The sequence below is a fragment of the Sinohyriopsis cumingii genome, chromosome 19 (assembly GCF_028554795.1).
Source record: "Sinohyriopsis cumingii isolate HCF-2022 chromosome 19, ASM2855479v2, whole genome shotgun sequence".
Lineage (NCBI taxonomy): Eukaryota > Metazoa > Mollusca > Bivalvia > Unionida > Unionidae > Sinohyriopsis > Sinohyriopsis cumingii.
In genome coordinates, this window is record NC_142979.1 from 17,431,962 (window position 1) to 17,447,790 (window position 15,829).

General features: G+C 34.0%; 1 protein-coding gene across 2 annotated transcripts in view; it reads left to right on the forward strand.

The window, feature by feature from the left end:
* The window catches only part of LOC149775203 (TNF receptor-associated factor 4-like), an 87,456-nt gene extending 71,627 nt beyond the window's left edge, over window positions 1-15,829 (forward strand). The window contains exons 4-7 of one of the 2 annotated variants that reach the window (XM_089944279.1): window positions 1,013-1,177; window positions 1,873-2,031; window positions 2,492-2,647; window positions 6,413-15,829. In XM_089944279.1, the coding sequence (XP_089800405.1) occupies window positions 1,013-1,177; window positions 1,873-2,031; window positions 2,492-2,647; window positions 6,413-7,024 (1,092 nt within the window). In that variant the 3' untranslated portion in view covers window positions 7,025-15,829. Of the gene's footprint in view, window positions 1-1,012; window positions 1,178-1,869; window positions 2,032-2,491; window positions 2,648-6,412 lie in introns of both variants that reach the window. The other variant, XM_089944278.1, reaches the window with a different exon arrangement.

Below are 15,829 nucleotides of genomic sequence, written 5' to 3' on the forward strand. Positions count from 1 at the left end.
AGGGACTCCTGTTAGATACACCTGTAGGTATCATACTGTATGAAGGATAATTTGTAGATTTAGCATTAAAAAAACCAAAAGTAACTTCTGACGTTAAACATGGACATGGCATATAATATACTGTTATTAAACATGGAGTTGGTATCAAATGTACTGTTATTAAACTTGGAGTGGGCATTAAACTGTACTGTTATTAAACTTGGCGTGGACATATAATGTGTTATTCAAGGTTGTCTTTTTAGAAATTGGCATGTAGTCCACTCTTATCTCATAAACTAAATGGGATCGACAACAAAATATCCTCGATTCAGCTTTGATCTATAATTGATTTTCCTTTCATGAACATTAGCAAAAAAAATTGAATTATAAAAACAGTTCATTTGTCAATTTCAGCATCATGTAATGGAGGTATAACCTTTGATTATCGGGGTTTCTGAGTGTCCGAGTGGTCTAAAGTGCTCACTATTACAGATCACTGCTGTCTCACCTCTGTATGCGTGGGTTCAAGTCTTTGGCTTGGCCAATGTGGGTACATGAGAAAGCTTACCACTAGCTTCTCATGGGTTGGTGGTTCTTTCGGGGGTTTTCACGGATTCTTCCTCCACCATTTATACTGGCCACCATGTATAGCCTATCTTGTGCTGAAAAATGGCATTAAACGCTACAAAAACAAACAACAAGACAAGCCTATTTTTATTTCTGCATAAAAGTCCCTTAATTAGTATTAGAATTTGGTCAAATTTTGTAGGCAGCATGACGTTGATGAGATCCACAAAAGCACAAGACATTGATTCCTATAATTTACTTGCTAGCATTAACTTGATTATCTCTATTTTGTTATTTACAATGCAAATATTAAATGCACCCGAAGTGGCTCTGTAGGAAACTAGTGTCCTGTTGGAGACTACGTCTTGTGTTCTTTGAATCTATTTTTATTCCAATCCAGTTATCAGAGATTCACATTTCTGTTACAGGCTACAATGTTTATTTATTATATTGATTTATTTTTCAGCCCCATCTAGACACATGTCGTTTTGATTCCATCCAGTGTCCAAACCAATGCTCTGCCCTCCTGTCCCATCTCAGTCTGGATGATCACTTGGAGTTCTCATGCCCATGCAGAATTGTCATCTGCGAGTTCTGTAACCAAGAGTTCCCTGCAGATCAGATGGAATTGGTATTCATCTTGATATTTTGGTAGGGTAATTGGGAATAGTAGGGTAATTGGGAATAGGGTTTGGTAGATCATTTTAAAAATAAATTTAATTTAGTTGGGAACAGAATATTCAGTTGTACATTTCAAGGGGTAAAATTGGGAATCCTGATTTTGAAATATTTCTCAATAAAAAAGTGGCCCTACTTTTGATTCCTGAGAAATTCCTGAAAAGTATTTATTGGAGCAAGCACCTCAATGGCAGCCATCTTCAAAATCTTGTTATTGCTCAAGAATATAGAAATAGTTTTAATGCAGAAAAAGTTGAAATGGTCTTATATTGGAATCCTGTAATTGTTTTTGGCCAGTAGATTCTCAGTCTCTTTGAGGGACTCTTGTTTGCATGTAATTGTGGATACAAATTTTCACCAATTCAGCTCAATACAACCAAATGTCCATGGCCAACATGCCAAATCGTAGACAAAGCATTGCTTAAAAGCTGGAATCAAAATAAATAACAAAGTGTTGTTGCTGCCACCAAAAAAGTGGCTGTAATGTCTTGGTTCACACTAACATGGGTTTCTCCATAATAATAACTGGGGAAAAAAACAAAATGTACAGAATAAAATAAATTAGGTCTCATTTTACATAAACTACATGCTGTACAGTCTAACCTGAATTATGTTGTAAATGTTGACATTGTTCATTTTCATTAGCAGCATGCTGGGAACTGTCAATATGAGATAGTGTGGTGTGAGAACAAGTGTGGAGCCAAGTTGGAGAGGCGTTTCCTTGACAACCACATGAGGAACGAATGTCACAAAAGAACTATAACATGCCAGTATTGTTTGAGAGAATTTGTTCATGAAACGCTTCAGGTAAAATTATGCATAATAATGATCATACCTTTCTGTGCAATTTCAAGTTAAAGATAATGTTTCCTGTTAATTGGTGGTATGGCTATCTTTGGCAACACAATATTTTTAAAAATAATAATTTATAAGCAGATATACAGATAACCTTTATAAAATGTAGCTTAAATTAAATTGGGTTTCAATTTTGGAAATATCTAGTTTGAAATATAGGCTTTATTTTCAATATCAAAATGAAAATCCTAAAATGTTTCCACATTAAATGAATATTATGTATATCATCACAATTACATCAAGACTTACAGCTTAAAACATGTATAAATACAGAATCCATATGTACCAAGCTGGGATTGTTAAATCTTTTCATTTTCCTGGGGGACGTTAAGGAATGAAAATTTTCTTAATGCAAGGGAGGCAACTCTTAAAAGTTGAACAGGGAGTTGATAGTTGCTGTTCATTATTTTAGGCACATCTGTATCAGTGTCCACGCTTCCCTGTGATGTGCCCAAATCGTTGTGATCCTTCCAAAATCCCACGGGAAGAGGTGGATCTTCATGTACAGGAGCTCTGTCCTTCAGCCACAGTGTCTTGTCCATTTAAGCATGCTGGCTGTAAACACAAGGTACCATTGTGATTTGGTTTTATTATTGATTATATTCTTAAACTACATGTAATATGTAACCCTTTTTGTCAGATAGTCATTTTATTTTCCTCCATTACAGTAACCGTGTCAGAATCACACATTATTTCTCCATACTGCATTACTTCATACCAATGATATGTCCTGAAAGAATTCTTGTTTTCAGTTAAATAATACCGTAGTGTGATGTCTGAATGATGTGCAGTAAAATAAAGAGATTCTTTATTTTTTTAAATAAAGGGTTCCTCCTCTACCATTAATACTGACCGCCATGTATAGCCTATCATGTGCTGAAAAATGGCGCTAAACCCTACAACCACAACAACAACATACACATACATATATATATATATATATATATATATATATATATATATATATATATATATATATATAATAAACTTAAAGCATTTGTGAAAATTCAAAATGGAATACATTACAGCTCAAGATTTTTTAAAACTGCACTATTTATGGTATGGGACTTAGGGGGCGCTCACCAGTTAATATGTACTTTTGAGAGAGTGACGTATGTAAGGTGAAGTAGTTTGCATAAAAAACATGCACAATGGAGAGAATGTTGGCATACCTCTATGCCACATTAATGTAATGTGGATGATATTTCTTTGGATATTGTACTTTTGGAAATTTTACATGATTTAAGCACACTGCTAACTAAAATGACTGCTCCTTTGTGTTAAAACATCAGCCTGAATTAGTCTAAAGTACACTTTACATAGCAGCTATTAAAATAGGGAAAATGAATTTTGCCAGACTAGACAATACCAGCTTCTGAAAGTGCAATGAATGAATTACCAAATATATAAAATGTAAAAAAGGTTATCGGCTCTGTATTATACAATTTACCTCTGAAGTTCAGGAAGTGAAAATGACCAAGTAGAGCTAGAACTTTTTTGAAAGGTGCACATCTGAAGTAAGGCCAAGCTGTATACTCTATAACCCATAGTACACCCATCAATCATACACCAAAATAAAGGGAATTAACGGTTCTTTGAATTATACCTAAGATATACAAGGTCTTTGTTAAATAGCCAGTATAACCAGTGAGGAAAGCCGGGGTAATTCTTTTCCTTTAAAATCCTAACCTATGCAAAATACGAAACTGTCGAGCGCCACCTTAATACCCTCTACATTTGCTCTGCTATAATGTTCCTTGGTGGAGGAACAAGTGTGTACAAATCACCACTTTCACTCTCTCCACAGTACTGATTTGACATTTGAAAAGTCATTGAATGAAGACCATCCATGTAAAGACTGAGACATCAAAAATGATTCACAACCAGATATCATTTGAAGAATCAGTCATCTTTTGTTTGATAATATATTTGGACAATAAAAAAATAATTTCAAAAGTCTTGTATATTCAGTACATGTATACTCATGAAAGATTGATTAACTTCTTTTGCAATCATTTTATGCATTTACTTTATTCAAAGAAATCTGAACACACTTATGCACTGACTTGACAAAAGGCATACATTGTTGAGCTTTTCTTGAACAGCATTGAAACCTCCCAAAAACATTACCTAATAGGAAATAGTACAAGATCTTAATAATGATTTTTCAATTACCCCAATATAAATGTTTTGAAGAAATTGTACATTATGGTAATGAGAACTCATGTTTGGGGTTACCATCAAAACTTGTCAATTTTGTTTCAATTCAGTCTGGTAGGGATGTGATTTTTATTACTACAATATCATTAAAAAGGTATGTTGTACAAACAGAAAAACAGAAATAAGGAAATAAATACATCTGTAGATTCCAAAAAATGTAACATTGATAAAAATAATAGATTCCTTACACAAAATCTAGTATTATTACATTTTGTGAGGCATTGATATAATATTATCTAAAATTGTATTTGGCGAATCACATTATCTTCATTCGAACTAGAGAATGTTTGCAATTAACTAATTGGTATGCATTTTTCCAGTATTAAAACAAGTAAATTGCTTGTGAATAGATGATGATATAAATTGGTGCCTCTTTCTGTTTCACTCTGAAACTCTTTTGAGCATGCTTGCAGGTGTTATAAACAGTAAACCATGCCTATATTATCGAGACCACATCCACTTCACTGTGATGGTCATTGTGGTTCTGTGAGAAGGCTTTGTCTGCATAGCTATTCTCCACAGGATACCACAGCAACTCCATCATGATGCACAGAGAGGTTGTGGACTTTTGTTTCTTAATCCTCTCCACTCTCTCCCCACCAACACCATGAAGCATGGTATTTCAAAAAATCATGTGAACTGTACTGTAATCATGCATGAAACATTAGTGAAACTTTGGAACCTACATTTTATTCAACAGTTATAACTAATTACGTTTTAGATTGGTTTGTGATTGGGGGTGGGGGTATCTTCAAATATAAGGTTCTCAGATAACTCACTGGTATTGTGATTGCTTATTTTCCATGAGGGGTATGTAATGTGTGAGTAGAATGTGAAGACATATTGACACATTATTGGGTACAGGTCCATTCAACGTATTATTGGGTACAAGTCCATTCAGCGTATTATTGGGTACAAGTCCATTCAACATATTATTGGGTACAAGTTCATTCAGCGTATTATTGGGTACAAGTCCATTCAACGTATTATTGGGTACAAGTCCATTCAACTTATTATTGGGTACAAGTCCATTCAACGTATTATTGGGTATAAGTCCATTCAACATATTATTGGATACAAGTCCATTCAGCGTATTATTCAGTGTGTAGATGTCTCATTTTGCTCATGCAATCTGGTATTCCTTTGATGACATCTCATTTTGCTCATGCAATCTGGTATTCCTTTGATGACATCTCATTTTGCTCATGTAATCTGGTATTCCTTTGATGACATCTCATTTTGCTCATGCACTTTTGTATTCCTTTGATGACATATGATCCCTGTATTCCTTTGATAACATGCATTTTTGAGTAATAAGTAATAAATCACGAATTATTAATGACTAGAAAACCTGTCTATTGCTGACAGATACTTTCTCTGTGTGACTAGGTAACAGCATTTACCCAGAGTTACATGCAACATGTATTCTTACAACAACATTAACCATTTACCCAGAGTTACATGCAACATGTATTCTTACAACAACATTAACCATTTACCCAGAGTTTCATGCAACATGTATTCTTACAACAACATTAACCATTTACCCAGAGTTACATGCAACATGTATTCTTACAACAACATTAACCATTTACCCAGAGTTACATGCAACATGTATTCTTACAACAACATTAACCATTTACCCAGAGTTACATACAACATGTATTCTTACAACAACATTAACCATTTACCCAGAGTTACATGCAACATGTATTCTTACAACAACATTAACCTCATTGCAACAGAATAAGACTCAGAAACACTTAAAAGAGGATACTGTCTGTAGTAAAAATTTGGCAAGGATAGCATTGTCGATTTAAATCACTGTCTTTAACTTCGTTGAAATCACTAACGTTATCTTGGAATTATGGATGGTACTGATACATAGGTGTTTTTTATTTTCTGCTTTATCATGCAGTATATGATAACACCTTGTAATTTGATAGTGTGATTCACAAGAGACAGGAGATATTTAAGCAACTTGTGTGACTTCTCCGGTTTTATGTAGGTGTGGTCATAAAAATATCAGCAAGTTATTTAAGTTCTTGACAAATGCACAGTTTGATCAAGTAAATGAGCTCCAATTTCTCAACTCCTGTTGTGTTTATTTCAGTGCCCCAGATTCAGTATGGACCGCCATGTTGAGGACAGTATAAAGTATCACCTTCAAATTATGTGTGACCTCGTGAAAAATCAGCAGACACAAATCACTCAGCTGTGCAATGCCCTCTACTCAGTCACTCAAGTTACAGATGGAACATTTGTGTGGAAAATCACAGACTACAAGCAGAAGTTGATTGAATCTATGTACAAAAGTACTGAAATAGTCAGTGAACCATTCTATACATCCAGATTTGGGTACAAAATGGCTGCCTCAGTCTTTCTTAATGGAAATGGGTCAGGTGAAGGAAAATACCTGTCAGTGTACATAAAACTGTTATCAGGAGAGTATGATAACATCTTACACTGGCCGTTCACACTGCCAATTTCTTTCGCAGTTTTCGACCAGAATTCAGATCTGGAACAGAGGGCAAATATATCGGAGAGTTTTGTGCCAGATCCAACATGGACACATTTTCAGAAGCCCTGCAAGGACAAGGACCAGCTCGGGTTTGGTTACCCAAAGTTCATCTCACATGAAATCCTAAAAACCAGAAATTACATCAAAGATGATTCCATAATTCTGAAGGTAAAAGTGGATACTTCAAACTTCATCAAACCATGACTTTCAATGACAGTTGCAACTATTCTTCACTGGAGCTATATTGTAGAAATTATGTCTCACAGAATTGTGTTTTGATTCTCTATTAAAAAGAAAATAAGAAAATTGAACAAAATGAGTAAAATCATGAGCTATTTAATAAAAAGGGTATTTTTCGCTGCATTTCATCAGAGAATTTGAATTTATTAACTCTAAATTCATAGACTAATTACTGTAGTGTCACTCATTTTCACTGAGTACAAATTTTCGTGGATTTCATTGCTGCCCTGAACCTCGAATTGATGCCCCCACCCCGCCAAAATTTAGCCACATATAAAGAAGCCCCCCACCCATTTTATTACTGTGTTTTCTAGAGATCAACAAAGCTGTTTGATAAATCAACATTATTTCTGTAATCTCATAAATAAATAATCCTGAAATTGTTGATTTAAACAAGTCTAGTATTCTCACGTCCCTTCATAATTATGTCCAATCTTTCACATTTTTTGTGCAATTATCCATGCAGCATTAATTGGCTTCATTGGTGATGTTTTAAGTAAACTCAAGACCTAGTGTTCATTGATGTGGCAGGCTCAAGCAAAGGAGTGATTCTGTTGTTTTAGTTTTGTTAGCATCTTTACACATTGATGGGCTCCGAACACATCAGATGTTGACACTGCTTGCATGCTGCATTGAGCAAGGGGCACTGGTCATGTACTTGGTTCACATGTGCATTGAGCAAGGGGCACTGGTCATGTACTTGGTTCACATGTGCATCGAGCAAGGGGCACTGGTCATGTACTTGGTTCACATGTGCATTGAGCAAGGGGCACTGGTCATGTGCTTGGTTCACATGTGCATTGAGCAAGGGGCACTGGTCATGTACTTCGTTCACATGTGGAATGATGATATTATCCAAGCCAACGTGGATCTAAGTTGATTTTTGCCACTCTTAAGCCACTGTGTTAATCCTGTGATCATCAGAAAATAATCAGTGGTGTAACTTAATGGACAATGTTTAAGGAAGAGATCATACACATGTACTTCAATAATTTATTAGTAGGTTAGTGTTGTTGGCTGCTTCAGCTCCCTTTGACATTTAGCACAAGTGATTTATCTTGAGAAATGTTCGATTTGCAGTCATACAGGTGAATGTCATTTGCTGCCCACATATTTCTGTTCCTTTTACATTCTCTATTTGAGTCATTTATTGAGCTTAATCCATGAATTTAAATAACCTAAACATCTGCAAACTTGGACTGGCAAAACAATGAATTTAAGTACCCATGGAGATGTCCTTTTTTCTTCTTCAAAACTATGAAAATTGAGTCCCATGAAAATAAATGATACTACAATTTATCAGCTATTAATGAGAAAGGCATTCTCTACAATATCTTGTCTGTGTGATAGCTCAGATACAAGTTCAAATTCTCTGCAGTACTATGTCTGTGTGATAGCTTGGACATAGGTTCTTATTACATAGATTTTAGTTACTTACAAAGAAGGCATTTTAATTCACATCATCAATTCCTTATTTTTGTTCCATATATTTAAACACACATGAGAAATGTTTGGTATATGAAAAAATCACAAGTGAATATGCATATGGATGAACAAATATGCATACATATATTAATGTATCAATATTTGCATTAAAATCATATACATGCTCATAATGTTTAAAATTGAAATTAGTGTATAAAGTCAAACTAATCCTAATGGTCACCTTTGCTCAAAGGTCACTTCCTCACAATGGCCAGTCAAATTTCCTATATAAATATCCTGTAATGGTCACCTGCCTTTTACAGTCAGTAGACAGGTGTTTCCTGGCTGAACAATGGTTTCTACCGACCTTAAGCAGTCACTGCCTTATATGTGCAGTAACCACTCAGTTGATGTAAACAAAATTGTTTTTGATCAAGGAATATCATGTGAAATGATATGCAGACATTCTTCGTTTTGTTTCTACTATCTACTCCATTTGTGCTGGCAGTGAAATGCAAAGGCATCAAACTGTCATATTTAAAAGTGAGGCAGTTTTTATCATTGGGTAGATGGTAGAGCAATTCATTTGCTGGATGGTGGGAAATGTAGTTGTGTTGTCACAGCTGAAATGGAATTAACCTTTGATGCCAGTGTGATAGGTGCAGTTCGATATGTTGATCTATTTGCCTGTAAATTAAAACTTTCTCTTTTCTGAAGAAAAAGGTTCATGCATGTAAAGGTACATGAAATTCATGGGTCACAAAGAATGTACAGCTTCTTTTGATTTCCTGTTTATCACAGGCTTCTCATATATTGTTGACTGTCTTTTGATTGCAGTTAGGTTGATTCAGATATTATTTTTAATGCATGAACAGCTGATTCCAAACCTAACTTATACAAGCCGGCAGACCAACAAGTCAGTCCTCTGTTTTACAGTCCTATGTAAGACGTCAGTCAGTAGTGAAATTGTTGTTATTTTGTCATGGTGCACATATTAGACAAAGATTGATCAATTTGAGAATGACATAGACACAAAATAATAATAACAATATTCATTGCATGGTGTTTGTTTAAAACATTACCCTGAGTAAAGAGGTAACCTGTGTAGAGAGGTAACCTGTGTACAAATTACAGTTTTCCCAGAGTGGCCACTCTTGACAGCTTTGACTGTATCTTAAAATATATTTAACTTCTTCAGAAGCATGTAAATATTTTTACTGTTAAAAAAGATATTAGTGACTGTTTCCTTCGAAATTTTGTTCTAGTTGTGGGAGACAAAAATATACAATGCACGAGAATGCTTGGAGTGCAAATTTGAGTTGTAAACAAGGTTTTCAGAATGTACCAAATAACCTGTTATTTTAAGAAATAAAAAAGTACGTAAAAATGCGTCAGAGTGCAGACAAAATGGTTGTGATTCCCTTCTATTCAAATGCAAATTCAGTACTCTTGGATGTATTTCCATTGTTGTAGAAAGAGCTATGGTGCAGGGATAATTAGTTGTTGTGGAAATCTATAATCTACACATAATTAGTATAGGTTTTCATTCCATTATTATTTATTCCTTACTAAACAATAGTGCTAAAGTAATGTGAGTGAATTATTACATATAAGTGTGGATACTATTGATGTTTAACCTTATATATATGCTTTGTTTATACCTATATGGAAGCCTGCAAAGATTGCCTGCTTGTAACCAATTGTGAACTAGATGCCTGCAAAACATGACCTGATATATAACATGACAAACCCATTTAGTTTCACCTGTTGAATATTCAGGTGGCATGGTTAATGGCAAATGAATTACATGCATAGGGAAGTCATTTTTATAAAAAAATTATTTTTAGAATATTGTCATAGTATTGAAAGTTGAATATTCAGTGGTATGGTATATGGCAAATGAATTACATGCATAGGGAAGTCATTTTTAAAAAAGAAATTCTTTTTAGAATAATGTCATAGTTTTGAAAGTTGAATATTTAAAAGAAAAACAGCTGAGATGTTCCTCATTAGATAAGCATACATTTTTCTGTATTTAGGAACAAGACAAATCTGTAAGTAGTGGGAGCTAGTGTAGCATTTTCCTCATAATTTCTCATAGATGGAGAAATACACAATTATTTATTTTATATTGATTTGTAACTTGCCAGTTTTGTTTACTTTATTGGTGCTCTTTTTTTCAACTTTAGCTTTGTAGGCATTAATATTCTACAAGATACATCATACATTTACCAAAATGATTTAAGTGCACTGCTATTCCAGGGTTTATCTTGTAAGTTGTTATGCAGTTTACTTTTATAGTTTTGGAACATTTACCTTTTGTTGGCACTGTTGTGCTGAGGTATCATTAAACTCAACATATATACATACCTACATATCTACCTACATGAATGACATACATGCACTGTTTTGTTTGCCTGAAAGTAGATCTGTTGATGTATCATCTACTGGATACATTAAGTGGTCCATACATTTTATTATTAGTTTGTTCAGTAAACCATCCAATATCCAGATTTTTCGCTCATTTGGATTAATGGTGAGCCCAGGACCAACAATTATTTCTTTATATTAATACAGAGGTGCCAAAAATGTTCTGAATTTTTAATGTATTTTTTTAAACCTCATTATACAATTAAAGTTGACCCCCCATGCCATTCAGGTTGACCTCATTATGCTAAGGTAATCAATTTTGTGACCTTTAGGTCAGTGTCTTGGTCAAAGAAAATGTGCAAGTTTGGTTTAAATTTTTTCATTTGCTTGTATTTTCCTAAAACCCTTGATAGAATTTCTTCATACTTTGGACGTTTAATCATGAAACTAAGACTACACTATATCATCCTTTGACCTTTGGGGTAAATGTCGTATGTTTTACAACAGTGCATTGATTTTTGTTTTTATGCACAGTCCCAGACCATTCTTATGTTGTCTATCATCACAGGTCTTTGTATACAGAATCTTGCACATTCCTCAGCAACTTTAAATGCTCATTAATTTTGGCCATATCAGTGGATGCAATTTCAGTATTGTGAACCTGAAAATGTGCATGTCAACTAATTAATAAAGCATTCTTTATCACATCAAAGATTTTATTTTTGAAAAATTTAACATTAGAGAGTAAAATTTGTTCATAGTTAAAATTTCTTGAAAAATGTATGAAATAATAGTACTGTTAAAATGTACATGTAATTTTGTAAATTTGTCCAAGGTGATAGATCAGTTAACCTTGCCACCTAAAATAAAAACAACTAGTCGGACAAACTTTGACCCCATATATTCACTTATAAGATAAGTGCAACTGCAAAACTGCACAGACCCACATCTGCTGTCGCATAATGTGCTGGCAGATCTGGTTCATTGCAGTTTGTTTGGAGTAATCAAAAGGACAAACAGCATAGACCCTGATCTGCATGTGCATTATGGTATGGCAGATCAGGATTTTTTATTTATTTTGCAGTTCGACTCTATTTATAAGTGAGTACATACAGTATGTAATGAATGAAACCTAATCCAGTTTTAGATTAGGCAACACTCAGTGGTGTGTTGAGGAACATTGTTTTTAATTTGTCATGCTGGTTACAGCTATAAAAATTATGTGTTCCAGACCTAGAAAAGAGAGAAAATAATATGAACACCCGAATATTCTGGTATAAAGTAAATCTACCCAATCAGATTTCTCATAATAATCATCCCTACCTTTAATCATGTTCAGTCTAGAACCAAAATAGTTGGTTTTGGTTTTTGCAGGCAACTGGTTTGTATTTGTACATAGAACTGAAACCAGATGTGTGAATCTAGTCATGAGGGCTATCTTTAAACTTCATCAAGTTTTTTTTTTCAGAACAGAAGAGAAGTGGAAGTAAGGATTTATCTCAGAATTTTAGAAAAATGTGCGAGTCTTTATAGAAAAGAAGATATTAGCTTGTTTCATGTGTTTCATTTTGTCCAAATTGCCGTTCAGAGATTGACACTTTTGTGTACTTTGCTTGTTATATATATATATATCTTTTTGGAGGACAAGTCGTAATTCTGATTTTCAACCACTGTACAATATGCTATAAAGTTCCATGCAGTGTTGTGAATTAATTGAAGCTATAAAGGCTCACAGATAGCAAGGGAGGTAACTACTGATGCTTCACACTTTATTGTGAGTAGTGTGCTTGTTCAGTCTTTCACTACTGCATAAAAAATTGCATCCACATTGTACCAATGTTTATTTCTCATCACAAGCTTTTATAATTGGTTATATATGAGAAAATGTTAACTTGACATAGTGTAGCATGATGCTTTAACCCTTTACCTCATGAAACCGTCTTTGGATGCCTCCACAAAAGTCACATGGAAGCGCCTTTTGATGCCTCTACAAAAGGTCACATGGAAGCGCCTTTTAATGCCTCTACAAAAGTTGCATGGAAATGCCTTTTGACGTCGGCTGTAAACATCAGCCATTTTAAGCCGGTTCTCGTAGCGCCACCTTCGGGGAAAACCCCTTATTAGATACTACATTCATTTCTGTGAATGACAATTATGTCAGATCACGTGGTCAGTTTTTATGTACTGGTCAATATCTGCTATTTAAAGTAATTGGGTCGTAATTTCCACTCTCCAAAATGGCAGTCGCGGATTTCATTCAGTACTTACGAAGTTTTCATGATTAGAATCACAATTATGAAAGATTCAGTAACCTTGGTAAAGGCTCTGATATTGATGTAGGCAGCAATTAGTTTTTATAAATTATCAAATTCAGATGACTTAGTGATGTAGATACAGACGAAAAACTTGTAAATTTTGAGTATGAGAAATGGCAGCTATGGTTGGTCACACAGCCTCACTGACATGATGGTGAACGAGTTCTCTCCAGATTTTAAAGCACATAACAAATTCTTCCGTGATAAATAATTACACAGCTATAACAATCGGACTTTACTCGTAAATTGTTCCAGATATAATAGATGTATACCAAAAATGTAAAATGGTTAAAATTGCTGTTAAACGTAACATGCACTACATTGCTTAACAGTTCACAGGCAGGCTATGCGTATGCGGTCAACTAGGTTAACAGGTGTTCTATTTATAGCGCGCTGCACTTTGTCACTATGCTCTATGAGGTAAAGGGTTAATTGGTCCATTAGTCATTTGAAAATATATGTTACCTGCATAACAGTGTACACTTGATTGGTAGTCATATTTATGATTTATTTTGTTTAGATATACTGGTCATAGTCCTATTGTCCATCAACTCCATCCATTAGTACAGGTTTGCTATTGCTACTCCTCTTAGAGGATTGCTATGGAACTTTACACACATGTTCATCCGAAGATTTACATAGTCCTAAAAGAAAACTGCCACATGGACTTCAACTATGGCTACCACAACAGCATTTTTAAAACTGTTTTTGCAGCTCCAGAATTGATGGTCATACAGAGATAGGCATTACTAAAAGAATCCTGTGATGCTTTATTGGTTGTAAATGAAAATGGTGCCAATTTGATATTCATGAAATCTTTTTTTATCACTTCTCTTCCTGAAAAGAAAGTGATGTTGACATGGGGTTTTCTTATATAATGTCTAGTTTGAAGATGACCATCTTGAAAATCTTGTTATCTCTACTCCTCCTGCATAGATGGTCATATTGATATTAGGTTTTCACGAAAAGACTTCTTGTGATGTCTTGTTGGTCCTAATTTGAAAATGTTGCCAGTCTGTTATCCATATAGCAGCCATCATGAAAATCTTGTTAATTCTATTCCTAAACTGATAGTCATATCAACATGGAGTTTTCACTTCTTAAGTTATCTATCTGGTGCTAGATGAAAAGGATGCCAATTTGACATCCATTATAGCAGCCATAACACAAATTTTGTTGTTGCTACTCCTAAATAGAAAGTCGTATCCAAAGGAGTTTTCACCAAAAGACTTCTTACGATATCTCGTTGGTTGTGAACGGAAATGGTGCTCATATTACATCCATTCTGTCTGCTGTGGTAGCCATTGTTAATGTCCTTTTCTTCTTCTTATGACTCATGGATGGATGGTCATATCAACATGGGGTATTCACTAAAAAATAATGTAATAATAGTTTGTCCTAAAGGAAAATGGTGCTGATCTTACATCCATTATGGCCACCACAGTTACCATTTTGTTGTTAAAATAATATCAGAAATGGTTTCAACACCAAGCTAAAAGTAGAAATATTCTTGTTGTCAATTCCTTTAAATTCTTTTCAGCCAGTAGTGTCAGTTATTTTGAGGACTTGAGTTTTCATATTGTTTCTATTGTAAAATGCAAGGCTTCAGTTCAGTTTCATGTGGGTTTTTTCATTATGTTCTATTTAATGCCAGTTTTTTTTAGGTGTTTATGTAAATTTAACTGCCAAGACTTTTTAATAATACCTGCCATTTTTTAAATTTGTGATTCTTGTACATAAAACTTAATGATGTGTTAATAGTCACAATTGCGTGTACTAGATTGTTTATTTTTGTCCTTTTAACATTTCACCTTTCACAAAATGGGGGGAGCTCATTTTTAAATATTGGGACTTAGCTTACTCCTTTTTGAGTTACTTTTTAAATAAATGATATCTTGCAATTGACTAAATCATTTTTTGAAGATATATTTTAAAAATTTATTAGAAGGTATTGGCGGTTTACTAAAAACATAGCATGCCAACTTTGATGATCTTTATATTGTCCCATTTTTGCAGACAAATCTTCAAATCTGTTTAGGTATTCTTCATTAATTATCAAGTTTTAGAAGCTGAAAATTTGAGCATTATAATAAACGAGAGATCATAATACAGTCGACTTGTCTTGGAATCAGCTTTACTAATTATGTTAGTTCATGTTGCTCTGTTTTACCTAATTTACAAATAAGTTTTAAAGTTGCACCTGAAACATTTGCTGCATTGTTAAAAAGATAATGTTGTGGCAATATTTAATATGCCCTTGATAATGTTGTGGATGGCAATATTTATTATGCCCTTGATAATGTTGTGGATGGCAATATTGAATATGCCTAAAAGATAATGTTGTGGATAGCAATATTTAATGTTGTGGATGGCAATATTTAATATGCCCTTGATAATGTTGTGGATAGCTATATTTAATATGCCCGTTTAAGAAAAGGTAAAGAGCTCTGCATCTGAGCATGTATCTTTTTGAAAAAATAACAGTAGAGACAGTTAAACTTGTTGAAATGTTTTATTTTCATAATACTACAGAATATGGTCAGTAATTAAATGTCTGTATGTTATTTGTCAAAACTGTTAGTATGTTGAAGTAAATTATTTGCTTATAAGTACAATACTTTTACTTTGATTTTCAATAAACTGGAAATGCTATGAACAA